A 13164-nucleotide genomic window follows, 5' to 3' on the forward strand; every position below is an offset into this window, starting at 1 on the left:
CGTTTCATATTAATGATTGAATGAATAGGAATATAGGATAAGGTCAATATTGTTTATCCCATTTTGTCAGTTACTGAGAAAGAATAATCCTCACTAAAACAATGTTTTCTATATAATACATGCATTACTGAAAAAAAAAAAATCTATATAAAAAATATTATTTAAAAAAGACCATAATGGTTAAAAAAATAATTTAGTTTTGTGTTCAGTGATTGCCTAATAATTTTCCTCTTAATTTGAAAGATATAATTAGTTTAATATAAAATGAAACTGCAATAATAAATTAAACTTTTTAAAAATATATAATAAAAAAATTGTATTAGAACTCGTTAAAAAGGCGCAAGGCTCAAATATGCACCACGAACTGTTCATTCCGAGTTTCAACAGCAGAACAGCTGCGAAGAGAGAGAGAGGTCGAGGAGAAGGGACTTCTGTTCCATTTGCAGTATAAATATCACTCTTTTTTAGTGTTCTCGAGTGAAAAAACTTGGTGAAGAACTCGCAAGTCACGAGGTGGATCACTGAGCTTCTTTCTCCTACCTCCTCCTTCGTTTTATTCCGAGCTCTCTGTTTCTGTCGAAGCCTTTTTTCTTTTCTTTTCTTTGGTTTAGTGGATTTTGATTACTTGAACTTTTTCATGAGGTTTTTGTTTGTATTCTTGCTGCAAAAAAGAGTTTTTTTTATTATAAAATTCTGAAATTTGAGCTTTTTTTAGTGTGTATTTAGATTTCTTGATGGTGTTTCTTCCTGTTCGATTAGTTGGTTTATATCATGCTTTATCTCGAGCGAATTTAGGATTTTTTTTTCCCTCCCGTGATTGATGAGTTTGGCTTCTCAAAATCCTCACTTGGTGATAACTTTTTTGCTTAGGGTTTATATATTTCAGTCAATTAGGGGATCTTCACTTTTCCTCTCTGACAAATCTGAGCTCTGTCCTCTGTAGAACCCTAGTTTTATGTTCCTCTTCGCATTCTGATTTCTTTTGTTGTGTTTTAGTGTGAAGTTAACACTATCCAAACAATGAACCGATATGTACCTAATTGGGCAATGGAAGATGACTCTGGTTGCTTCACAGATCTCTATCCCACGAAAACAATGGGGTCAGATTATGCCCTCTTCAATTCCTATCCCAAGTTTTTCAGACTCAAGTTTTAGTCCATGGATTTCTAATCTAGGGTTCTTCTTCCATTCTTGCAGATTGGACAATGAGCTGGTGGAGCTCTTGTGGAGAAATGGACATGTTGTGATGCACAGCCAAACTCACCGGCGTGCCACTGCCAACAACAAGACTGATCAGTTTCAGAAACAAGAGCCATCTATTGGCAACTCCAGTAGCTCGATTCAAGAAGCTGAAACCTTGCCATGGTTCCAGTATCCCCTCGATGATCTGTTCGAGAGGGAGCTGTACTCCGAGTTCTTTGAGAACATGGACACTGATGAGATGAACAAGGACTTGATTGCAGAAGAGGAGTGCCATAATGGCTTCACACCATGTGCTCTGAAGCAGTCCACTATTCCTAGCTCTCAAGAACAACACACCATGCCCCTTCCCACATTGCATTGCTTGAGTTCTACACCGCAGTCTTCATGCTTGGACAATGGTGGTCGTCCTCCGCTCAAGGTAGCCGCTGCAGAGTCTACGAGGATAACTACTGGATCGAGCATCTGCGGAAGCAATCAAATTCGAGCCTACACTGATCCAGCCAATTCTTTAAACAATGATGAAGCTAGAAATGTCACAGGATCATTGAGAGAGGACAGTGAGATGAGATTACCATTGAAGAGAACTCGGTCAAAGGTGCCCGAGGGCACTGTAACTTCATCGTCGGGTGGTTCTGGCTGTAGTTATGGAAGAGCAGGACAGCCAAATGCGAGTGGCCAAAGCCACAAGAGGAAGGCAAGAGAGGTGGAATATTCTGGGTGTCAAAGTGAGGTATTCTTTTAAGAATTGAATCGATTGTAATTTCTCCTATTAAGTTTTCCTTAGTTCCAATGAGTTGGATGATGTTTAAGATTGTAGAACTTGCAGGAAGCCGAGTATGATTCGATCAAGGCAAACAAATCAGCTCAGAGACCGACATCTAAACGCAGAACTCGTGCTGCTGAAGTCCACAATCTCTCTGAGAGAGTAAGATGAGTCAATTATTCTCAGGGCATGCTCATTTTCATCTCGGTCCTTATGAAGTTGTTAAATTGTGTAGAAAAGAAGAGATAGGATTAACGAAAAAATGAAGGCTCTACAGGAACTCATACCTCATTGCAACAAGGTAAGTAATCAATATTTCGTAAATCTAATTCACTGATCAATGCATCACAAATCAAGTCTAAATTATCTTTTTGCATACCAAACAAATGGATAAGTGTTAATGCTTCCAATATATGTAATTCATAATCTCAGACAGATAAAGCTTCAATGCTTGATGAGGCAATTGAGTACCTGAAGTCACTTCAACTACAAGTTCAGGTTTGATATTCCATACTTTTGGCATTCTTTGTTCAACATATTATAGATCATAACGTGAATGTATCATTAATCGTGCATCAGATGATGTGGATGGGAAGTGGAATGGCATCGATGATGTTACCCGGTGTCCAACAATACATTTCAGGCATTGGAATGGGAATAGGCCATGTTTCGATGCCTACTATTCCTAGTACAGTTCAACTACCAAGAGCTTCGATCGCTAACCAATCAGTCAACCCAACTTTCAGCGCAAGCCAGACCACAACATTCCCCTCCCTGGCCACAAGTTCAGTAAATTGTTTGAATCAGCTGCAGAATAATCGTGTTCCTGAATTGTATGGCAGATATCTTAGCATGCATATGGTGCCTCCACATCAGGTTTCTAGCTTAACTGTGCTCTAAATATCCTTCTTTTCATGTGTGGATTTCTCAAAAACGTTGATCTATACAGGCGATGAACTTTTGTACATACGGATCTCACTTATTGCAGCAGAATCAGTCGGCAATGACACCTAATAGCAGTCCCCTAACTAAAGCTGTAGGGAAACAATAAATCCAGTAAATTGGACGTGCGATCAATGTCTCCCGGCACAAGTCCAATTAATGAAGGATGATTTGATGATGTCCATCACATGCTAATCTTTGCACAACTTGATCAACCCGATTCTGTAATTAAGTTTGTAGTCGGAAGACTGCAAGTGATCACTGATATACCGACTTGTCCCTGGAAGCCTTCGTCTTTAATTTGAGCTACAAACTCAAAACAAATCGATGCAATGCATTCATGATTCTATTGTGTAGAGAATCGACATCAATACTGATTTTTTGTTTTCCACAAAATAATTGCAACTCTACTCTTGTTGATTGCGGAAAACACTGCAGCAGCTGTATTTTTGTACATTCTTCATATGGAAATATACTCTTTGGTACAGCGAAAGCAGCAATGAGATGTTGTGCATTGTCAATTTTTCATCTCGTCGGTCTCTTTGTCATTAGTCAGGGCTTTAACTGAAACTAAAACTTGTTTCTACGCAGATTGTTGCATTAATATTCATTGAGGTGAATATGTAAGACAAGTTACCTTATTCATAGGCACTTGCACTCCTACTCAACCATTGCAGAGGCAGAATCATTGAAACAGAAACCTATTTTTAGCAATTTACAGAATGTTATCGTCTGCAAGAAAGCATTTTCTTTAGGAGAAGTTGGGAGCTGTCTGCTGTTGAGTGACCAATTGCAGAAAATGCTTCTGAAAAAGTATTTGAATATTGCATCATTTAATTTGATGTGAAATCTTTGGGTGAAAGGATTTAGGAGAAGAAAACTTAGGACGAGATCTGGAAGTGCATCAACAACTGTTCGACACTAAGACATTCTTAACCGCGTGACCGTTCTTCCATTTTTTTTTATAATAATTTCACTAAATCTTTAGGTTTGAACTGGCTTTAAGTTCGATAAATACTTGAATAAACAAATTTCAACTCATTTATATCACTAACATGGGGCATTCTCCTTCTCGAATATCAAGTCCACAACTTTTACATCGACTATACTCATCTTTCAACACCATGTGCCCTCATTCTTCAAAATTAAATCCACCGCCTTCGTGGAGAACTCCGCGAAAGAGACTCACACCTAAGTTTTGTTCCAAGTAGGATCCGAGCCCAAGGTCACACACGCAATCGACAAATGTAGGAAGGAGATCGAGCCGCTGGCTTAGCGGTGTCCCACCGAGAATCCCACCATTGAATACTCGACCTAAATCATTGCACCACCCCCTCTTCAATCCAGAAATGGGGCAGCAGACAGCTCCTCTCTCCTTGTTTTCTTCTCCTTTACTTGATGTTGCAAGCTTGAGACTGACGGATGCTCGCCGCTGCGCCGCAGGGCCCTCCCAAAGAATTAATAAGACATGGCCACAGCTCATGTCTTAATCATATCCCTTGAGCTCCAACTCTATCCTCAATTTAGATCCTTGTGATCCAATTGGTCCTCCTCAGATTTTGTTTCCTGATTTTGTTTCTCTTACTTGTTCGTTTATCGCTTTAATCTCTTGTAACTTTACTCACTTATAATATATATATATATATATATATATATATACGGCAAACCTTCATTGTCTTATGTATTAATCTAATCCTAGTCTTAGATTCTACTGGGATTAAAGTAATGCATGCAGATGGTATATACTTAAGGAATATACTGCCATAACAGGTTCCATTAATCATTATGCCGTAGCTTTCTTTTCATTGATATCCATCTATATCGTCTCTTAGAAGATATTTATTTTATGCATTTACATTTAATAAAACGTTCAAATATGAAGGTGATTCTCGCGCCCTACATAAACTTTTCGCTAGTGTTATATGTATACATATATATATTAAATAATTAATTAATAAAATTATTTTATGGCATTATTAGATATTGTTGATGTTGCTTTATGGGTGCTGCATATGAGAAGCCGGCATGGAGAGCCCACATTCCATTAGGGTTCTATTAGTGTCATGCAATCATCGACCGTCTCCTCTATCCTCATATATAAAATATGCACGGTCGGTCGATCGATATTATCGGATTCAACATAAATAAAATATACACGTTCCGCATGAGTATCGAATTGATTAGAATGTGATAGGCTTATTGTCATAGAGTAAGATCAACTTTGGATGGGCACATACTTTAGAAAAAAAAAAAAAAAATCTTCTCGCTTCTTAATCAGTTAGAAATTTTTTTTCATATAATTTAAAAACAGACTACGAGAAATACGGACTGTAATTATCTTTTAGTGTAATAAATAAAATATGCACATTCCTCACCTGATCATCTGATCATGACAGCCGTGCACACATATATAATAATTAGCAACAGAAAGATAACTCAAGTAAAGATAAAAGAGCAAAAATTAAAATGGCCCCAAATTAATAGTTAACGTTTATTTTTTTAATAAAACAATTCCTCTTATAATTTTATTTCAAAATTACTCTTAAATTTAGAAACTAGCATATAACTTTTACAATGGGTAACAATTACCAACTAATTTCTACAGATTTTAAAATTTAACTAATAGTTGTTACACATGATAGAAACTACATGCTAATTTTTTGATTAAATTATATTTATTTAAAATGTAAAGTCCTATGGTTTAATTTACTCGTTCAAATATTATTTTAATTAAATTATCATTTAAAAATATATATATAAATTCATTATGGAAAAAGTTAACTAACTTCTACATATTATAAAAACTAACAACTAATTTTTATATGTCAAAAACTATCAATTAGCATATGATCAAATAATGTTCATTTAAAATATAATAAGGATCATGAAATTTTAATTATTTATTTTACTTGTTGAAATATTATTTTAATTAAATTATTATATAAAATCACTATAATAGAAATGTTGTAAAAACTAGATGTACATAATCAAATGATCAAATAATATATGGATATTTTAAACAAATCACTTTAAATGAAATATCCATTTAGCTTTAATCATAAATGAAACACCCATCTAACTAAAAACAAATAATAGACGCTCATTTGATTTTTGACCAAGATAAAATTAATTGAATAAAAAAGTGATTGAGAGGACGACAATAATTATCTAATTATGGTTAAGTCATTTTGGATATATAATTCGCATGAATTTATTTGAAAATTTTAATTTATTTTAAATTATAATTAAATTATAAATGTTCAATTCAACTAAGTCCAATCAAACCCAAGTCAGATCAATATAGCAAGTGCATGTTTCCCTAACACACATGCAGTTCAGTTTAGACCATTTCGGTTTAGCTCATGACTTGAGTCGAGCAAACTCCACCCATCTTTCGAACCATCAGATTAGCCAGCCTACTGCAGCATTATCGCTACCTTCATGACTCGGGTTGCATATCGAAAGATTATCAGTACTTTCATCTGGAATTAGTTACCAGTGTTATAGATGATCTCAAAAACTGGATCCATCACCTAATCTGAACTCATATATGACCTTCCAAGCCGGTCGCCATCACCAAAGCCAGACCCAGAATCACTGACCCAGCCTGAACCAGAGTTTCGGGAGCCACCAGAACAACCAGAGCGGAACCACCAAAGCTCCTGAAATTGCTAGAGCATCCTGAACCATCATAATTACTAAAAGCTGGAATCATCGAGCCGCCCTGAATATGAACTACCTGATCATCAACCAAGACTGGAACCACCAAACCTACTTGGTGAACCTGAATCTTACCCACCAAAGGAACTAATCCAGAATCAGAGCCTTAAAACCTGTCCATTACTACCAAAACCAGAGCCACACATTCGGCCACTTCCATGAGAATCGAAACGACCGCCACCCGGGACATTAGACATGTCTTCTCCTCTGCCCTCAACTGTAATCTTTGGGAGCTGAAGATTAAAATGAAGATTATTTTCATTTTCTACTCATAAAGAGAGCTGATACCAGTTCATACACACTAAGCAGAAATACTAAAATAAAAAAAAAAATTATGAATTGGTAGCATCTTTGCTACCAATTCATTAAGTTTTTATTGTTCCATACAAGCAATTCTATTAACCAACATTTTTTTTTATTGTTCCAGGATTTCCCTTTCTAAATTCTGCTTTTTGAAGGAATTAGATATTACTCATTAACAGACACAAAAGTAAATTATAATATTGAGGCAGGAAAACTCACAAGTAATTTACCTCAATAAACCTGCATCCTAACTCTCTTTCAATGCCTCTAACAAGACGATTTTGCTCATTCGAATGAATGAGAATTGCACTTGCCTTTTTGCCTGCTCGTACAGTTCGACCAGATCTATGAACAAATAGCTCAGAAGTGTTTGGAACCTCGTAATGTATCACCTGGCCAAAGAAGGAAGTAATGGTTGATAAAAATCCTATTGAAATATTCCATAAAAGGAAAAATAAAACAACAAAAATCCTAAGAGTCATAAAGAATGAAAGCTCGGCAAAAGATCAAATCATAGGTTTACATCGAGTAATGTCAGGGCTATTAAGTCAGCATAATTATTGCTTATACACCAAAACATATTTCCGACATGCCATCACATAATTATTTGAGTAAATGATAGAAGCGAGAAAGATTGTGATCACAATCAACTAAGAGTTAGCAATCAAAGTATGACATCTATGTAGAGGCTCCACCTACTAGCAACCCTACCCGTAGATGAATTTTCACCCGAGAATGTAATATGTAAACTAGATGCACATTTGAAAGTTTTTCAAGAAGTTAGGTTCAGAACAGTTGCTATGATGCATTAGCAATCCACTAGAGTAACAAGTGAAGAAGGAAAGATGTGAACCAGATCAACATTTGGAATATCCGAACCACGAGCGGCAACATCAGTAGCTATTAAAATATTAAAGCGACCATCACGAAATCCAGCAAGTGTCTTTTCCCTCTGATTTTGTGCAATGTCACCATGGAGGGCCTCACATCTAAAGCTCCGACCCATGGAATAAGCTAACCTATCTGCATCACGTTTTGTTTGAGTGAATACTATGCATTTACCTCCTTTAGCATGTTCCTACAAGGAAATCAAAATGATGTTAGTTACAACTATATCAATTGAACTGACATGGTTCAATAAGTAACTAAATTTTAAAGTGTTGACTGTGTTACCAATTTGGTGTATAACTTACTTTAATTAGTGACCTGAGAATTGATGGTTTTGTATAAGTTTCCGAGACAATAGAATAGAGTGTCATTCCTTCTGCTAACTTCTGATCAGAATCACCAACCTACAGAAGAAGATACATGCTTAAAGAATTTTCTAGATAAATGAAAAGGAACTAGCAAGTTAGCCAACTAATAGTGAAAGTAAAAATCCAACTCACATGAAGTATCTTTTACCCATGAAAATGCAGTAAACTAACCATGGCTACATTTGTCATAATCTCGAAGATAAAGAAGACACACACACACACAGAGTAAACTAACCAAGGCAAAATGTCACTATAAATATGAGTTTCTCAACCACTCCCTAAAGTAAATGGAGTAACCTTGGCTTGTACCGTTTTAAATTTTGCCAATATTCAAAGTACATGACAAGATATAAAGGGTGTTGAGGTGATCTAGGATAGGAAGGTTTATTTTCATAAAAAAAAAAATAAATAAATTTAAAAAAAAAACCATCAAATGACATAGAGATTGTTCAACAGAAATCTACTATCAACATGCCTCCAGTACCAATAGAAAATAAACTTGTATAAACAATTAGAATAAAGGCGATGACCATGCAAAAGAAGATGCAAAATTTTAATACACCTATTCAAGTATTCATACTAGTCCAATAAAAATGAAAATGAACATTGATGCTCCATCGAAGAAAGTCAAACAAGACACTAAAAATAATAGTCTTGAAATATGAGTTGGACTTGCAAGGTCAATGCTAACTGGATTATTTAGAAACTTTTGTTTAAGTTTCCTAATCCAAGCTGGCATAGCTGCAGAGAACATCACTAGTCCAAGAAAAAAGAAAATGAACATTGATACTCCATCAAACAAAGTCAAACAAACACTAAAAATAATACAGTATTGAAATATGAGTTGGACTTACAAGGTCAATGCTAACTGGATTATTTAGAAACTTTTGTGTAAGTTTCCTAATCCAAGCTGGCATAGTTGCAGAGAACATCAGAGTTTGATGTTTTGGAGGCATCTTTTCCAAAATTCTCTCAACATCTTCAGCAAATCCAATATTAAGCATTTGATCAGCTTCATCAAGGACAACAAATTGAATCTCGGATAAATTCAAGGCGCCTCTATTCAGCAAATCAATAATCCGGCCAGGAGTCCCAACTACAGCATCAACGCCATAATCAAGTGCCTTCATTTGTTGTTTTATTGGAGAGCCACCATAGAGACATAGTGTGTCCAAAGTGGAGGATTCTCTAAACTCCTTCTCAACTTGTCGTGCAAGTTCTCTGGTTGGTGCCAGCATTATTGCCAAAGGGTTTCTTCCACGACTATACAAAAGAACATGGTATGACAATTACTAGTCTGTAAAAATTACTGAAAACACAATTGTGTGACAGAATTGGATACGACAAAACATATGTATATAGATATACATATATGTACACTCAAGACCATGTATATATCGAGAAATATCAACATCTGGATAATGAACTAACCCATGTTTGGCCTGAAAATGTAAAATTTTATCCATGATCGGAATTCCAAAAGCAAGAATTTTCCCTGTGCCTGTTCTTGCGCGACCAATCATATCTCTCCCTTGCATTACAGGTTCAAGAACAGCTCTCTAATTAAATATCCCAAAAAAATCACTGTGATGTAACGTAAGAACACAGTTAGATTTATACTGCTACTAGAAAATGAAATCAAAAGTGATGGAAAACATTGATTAACAAATGTCAAGAAAAAATAAGTTGAGAATTTATGCATTATTGATACGAACCCCACCAACAAATGTAATGGAACCCAAGGCAACAATGGATAGAACCCCATGAACTAGAAGACAAGTGAGTCTTGACCCGTCAAACCGGCACGAACCAAGTCTACGAAGGAAAAAAGGAAACGACACACCCAAGGGTGATAAGTTTCGATGGGTTGAACGTCACGAGAGTAAACTCGATAAATTCAGAAATTCTTTCAAGAACTAAGAGAGCACACAAATCACACCAAAACCAAGTTCTTTCTCATATTCAGATTTACCTCCCTTATATAATGGGAGTGAACAAGGAAGAGTACAAAATGTATGTAAACAAGTAAAGTCCCATGTTGCATGCCTCATGCAAGCAATCTAGGAACTTAAAACAAGTAAAGTCCCATGTTGCATGAATGCATGCAACAATTAAAGTCCCAATGCTACATGCCTCATGCAAGCAATCTAGGAACCCAAAACAAAAAAAATACATGCAACACTTAGGGCATCTCCAATGCAAGGTTCATGAGAGGTTTGTAAAATTAAAAAAGCTGAATAAAAAGTTTTGAATCATTATAAAGGTGAGGTTTGAGGTTTGTAGTTTAAGAGCAGTAGTGAAAACACAAACCTGCTCTTTTGTGTTAAATTTGATGCAATATGCATGGCTTAGCCATGCAACTCATGCTATGACATGGATCATTAGAAAGCTCATTTAGAGCTTTAACCATTGAAGATATTTCAATGAGCTTTCATATTGTTGATGTGGCATATTGAGATCTTGAAAATAACTCATTTAGAGTTTTAACTATTGGAGATGCCCTTAGAGTACCAATGTCGCATGCAAGCAATTAACAACTTAAGGACTCAAAATACTTAAGAGCATCTCCAATGCAAGCTTTGTCAAAGGTTTGTAAAATTTAAAAACCTCATTAAAAAAGCTTTTATGATTGTGTAGGTGAGGTTTGGGGTTTTTAATTCAAGAGCAGGTTTGAGTTTTCAAACCTACTTTTTCTCTTGAAGGTGGAGCCAATAATTAATGTACATGATTGACCCTTTTTAAATAATTTAAAAATAAATTATTTGATGAGCTAATTATAATGTTTCAGTTTATAAATAATTAGTAATATTTAAAATTATATTTTTTCCTTTTTTTCTTTTTTCCTATTGAGACTAATGTTCGATATTCTCCATCTGATGACTCACCTTTGTCGGATCCTAGTTTATACAGAACTATTGTTGGAAGCTTAGTTTATCTCACCGTGACTCGTCCAGATATTGCGTATGCTGTTCATGTGGTTAGTCAATTTGTTGCTGCACCAACTACAGTTCATTGAACTGCTGTTCTTCGTATTCTCAGATATCTTCGGGGCACTCAATTTCAAAGCCTTTTATTTCCTTCTACGCCATCTCTTGAGCTGCGTGCATACTCTGATGCGGATTGGGCTGGTGATCCTACTTACCGCAAATCTACCACTGGCTTCTGCGTTTTTCTTGGTGATTCCCTCATTTCTTGAAAGAGTAAAAAGCAAGATGTTATTTCTAGATCTTCCACAAAAGCTGAGTATCGTGTCATGGCGTCAACTACTTGTGAGATAATTTGGTTGCGTTGGTTGCTTGCGGATATGGGTATCTCTCTTCATCAACCTACTCCGTTATATTGTGATTACGCGCAATTTAGTTTTTCATGAGCGAACGAAACATATTGAAATTGATTGTCACATTACTCGTCACCATCTTCATATTGGCACCATCACATTTTCTTTTGTTCCTTCAAAGATACAGATTGCTGATATGTTTACCAAGGCTTATTCCGCTTCACGCTTCCGATTTTTATCTGACAAACTCTCAATGCTTCTGGCTGTAGCATCGTGAGTTTGAGGGGGGATGTTAGATTATATAATTTAGATTATATAATCTATTAGAATTATTTGTTATAGCCTTGAGGGCAATTTGGTCTTTTACCTTTTCAGTTTAGGATTTAAATATAGTCTTTTACCATTTTAGTTTATGGTTTAGATTTTTTCTTGTAATTAACTATATAAGGCTTTGTACTCTTTATTTCTCAATTTAATTTGGATTCAATAATATGGCTAATTTTTCCCTTCTCTTATTTTTTACAATGAGAACGTATTTCAAGTCAGTTAGTTATGTGCTATTCCAGCCAACCGTGACCAACCATAGTCAAGATACTAGTTATGACGAAACACAAAAGTTTGCAAAACAAATGTCCTCGACAAATGCAAAATGTTAGCCTGAAGAAAAATAGAACAAAATGAAATTTTGAATAAGAACACCTGATACCTGTATAGGAAAAAGTTTCGTGATTCCCCTTTTTCCAAGCTGAGACACGATATCCTTTGAAATTCCCAGTTTATCGATCTCTAGCCCCTCCTCGCGACTCTTAAAATCCTCTTTATCTTTCTCCTCTTCATAATAATCATCAAAGGCGTACTCAGCAGCGGCGACATCAATAGCCCTGAACCCCACCGGAGATGCCGAATACTCCCTACGGATGAGACCACAAAAAACAAAATTTTGCTTCCCATGAGCCCCAAATAAGCGTCTTACATCGCCAGCAGCCAATGCCAAGGCAGGTTCCGCGGTTATCACCGGCGGGAGGCGACACGACGCCGAGACGGCAGCCAAAATGGACCTACGGAAAAAGAAGCTCATCGCAAAGCTAACACGGCGGCGACACTAGGGTTTCGATCGTCAGAGGAGTCTTCCGGGGACAAAAAAAACGCCTCACTCGGAGCGATGCGCAAGCCAAACTAACTGATATTTATACATCCCATGGTTAAATATCAACTATCTGATTCCCTTCGCCAAACAGGAATTTACGCTTTCCCATTCATCAACAGCACGGGCCATACCGATCCCATCCAACCCAAAACGAACTCTAATTTCAAGAGAACAACCTTCATTTATAATTTTACAACTTTGAATAAACTGTTTCTTCCGTTTTTACCGAACCGGTAGATAAAATATTAAAATTATTAAATCATGTAGGATAATTTTAAAATAATTAAATTACTTATTTATTGTTTTATTTTATTTCTATCAGTCAATTTACAGTTGAATTAATTTTTTATTTAAAAACCAGTCGACTAATATATTTTTATCCTTCGAATTAATTTATCTTCCGTGTCGAAATATTAATATTTTAAGTTTTATTTATTCATCAAAATTGATTTTGAGAAAAAATAAATTGATAGATCAAATGATATCGGATTGATATAAAACTATTTTTTATATATTCGGCTAGTTCTCTTAATTATATTGATGCTCTCAAATA

The 13164-nt window shown here is 35.7% G+C and overlaps 2 protein-coding genes across 3 annotated transcripts; one reads left to right on the top strand and one right to left on the bottom strand.

Annotated features, from left to right (window-relative positions):
* Window positions 1-351: 351 nt before the first annotated feature.
* Window positions 352-3395, top strand: LOC121980973 (transcription factor PHYTOCHROME INTERACTING FACTOR-LIKE 13-like). 2 transcript variants are annotated; one of them, XM_042533264.1, is made up of 8 exons: window positions 352-513; window positions 997-1100; window positions 1198-1933; window positions 2021-2128; window positions 2202-2267; window positions 2399-2464; window positions 2546-2842; window positions 2916-3395. In XM_042533264.1, exons 2-8 carry the CDS (start codon window positions 1021-1023, stop codon window positions 3015-3017), a joined length of 1455 nt encoding a protein of 484 aa, XP_042389198.1. In that variant the 5' UTR covers window positions 352-513; window positions 997-1020; the 3' UTR covers window positions 3018-3395. The 2 variants fall into 2 exon arrangements, with proteins under 2 accessions (XP_042389198.1, XP_042389199.1); XM_042533265.1 differs by having other exon boundaries at window positions 2030-2128.
* Window positions 3396-6150: 2755 nt separating this feature from the next.
* LOC121980974 (DEAD-box ATP-dependent RNA helicase 53-like) lies at window positions 6151-12757 on the bottom strand. The gene is made up of 7 exons (XM_042533266.1): window positions 12171-12757; window positions 9619-9746; window positions 9042-9450; window positions 8125-8223; window positions 7785-8009; window positions 7162-7323; window positions 6151-6861 (listed from the first exon to the last, which is right to left on the bottom strand). The coding sequence occupies exons 1-7, from the start codon at window positions 12540-12542 to the stop codon at window positions 6727-6729; spliced, it is 1530 nt and encodes a 509-aa protein (XP_042389200.1). The 5' UTR covers window positions 12543-12757; the 3' UTR covers window positions 6151-6726.
* Between the last annotated feature and the right edge of the window lie 407 nt (window positions 12758-13164).

The sequence above is a fragment of the Zingiber officinale genome, chromosome 5A (genome assembly GCF_018446385.1).
Source record: "Zingiber officinale cultivar Zhangliang chromosome 5A, Zo_v1.1, whole genome shotgun sequence".
NCBI lineage: Eukaryota > Viridiplantae > Streptophyta > Magnoliopsida > Zingiberales > Zingiberaceae > Zingiber > Zingiber officinale.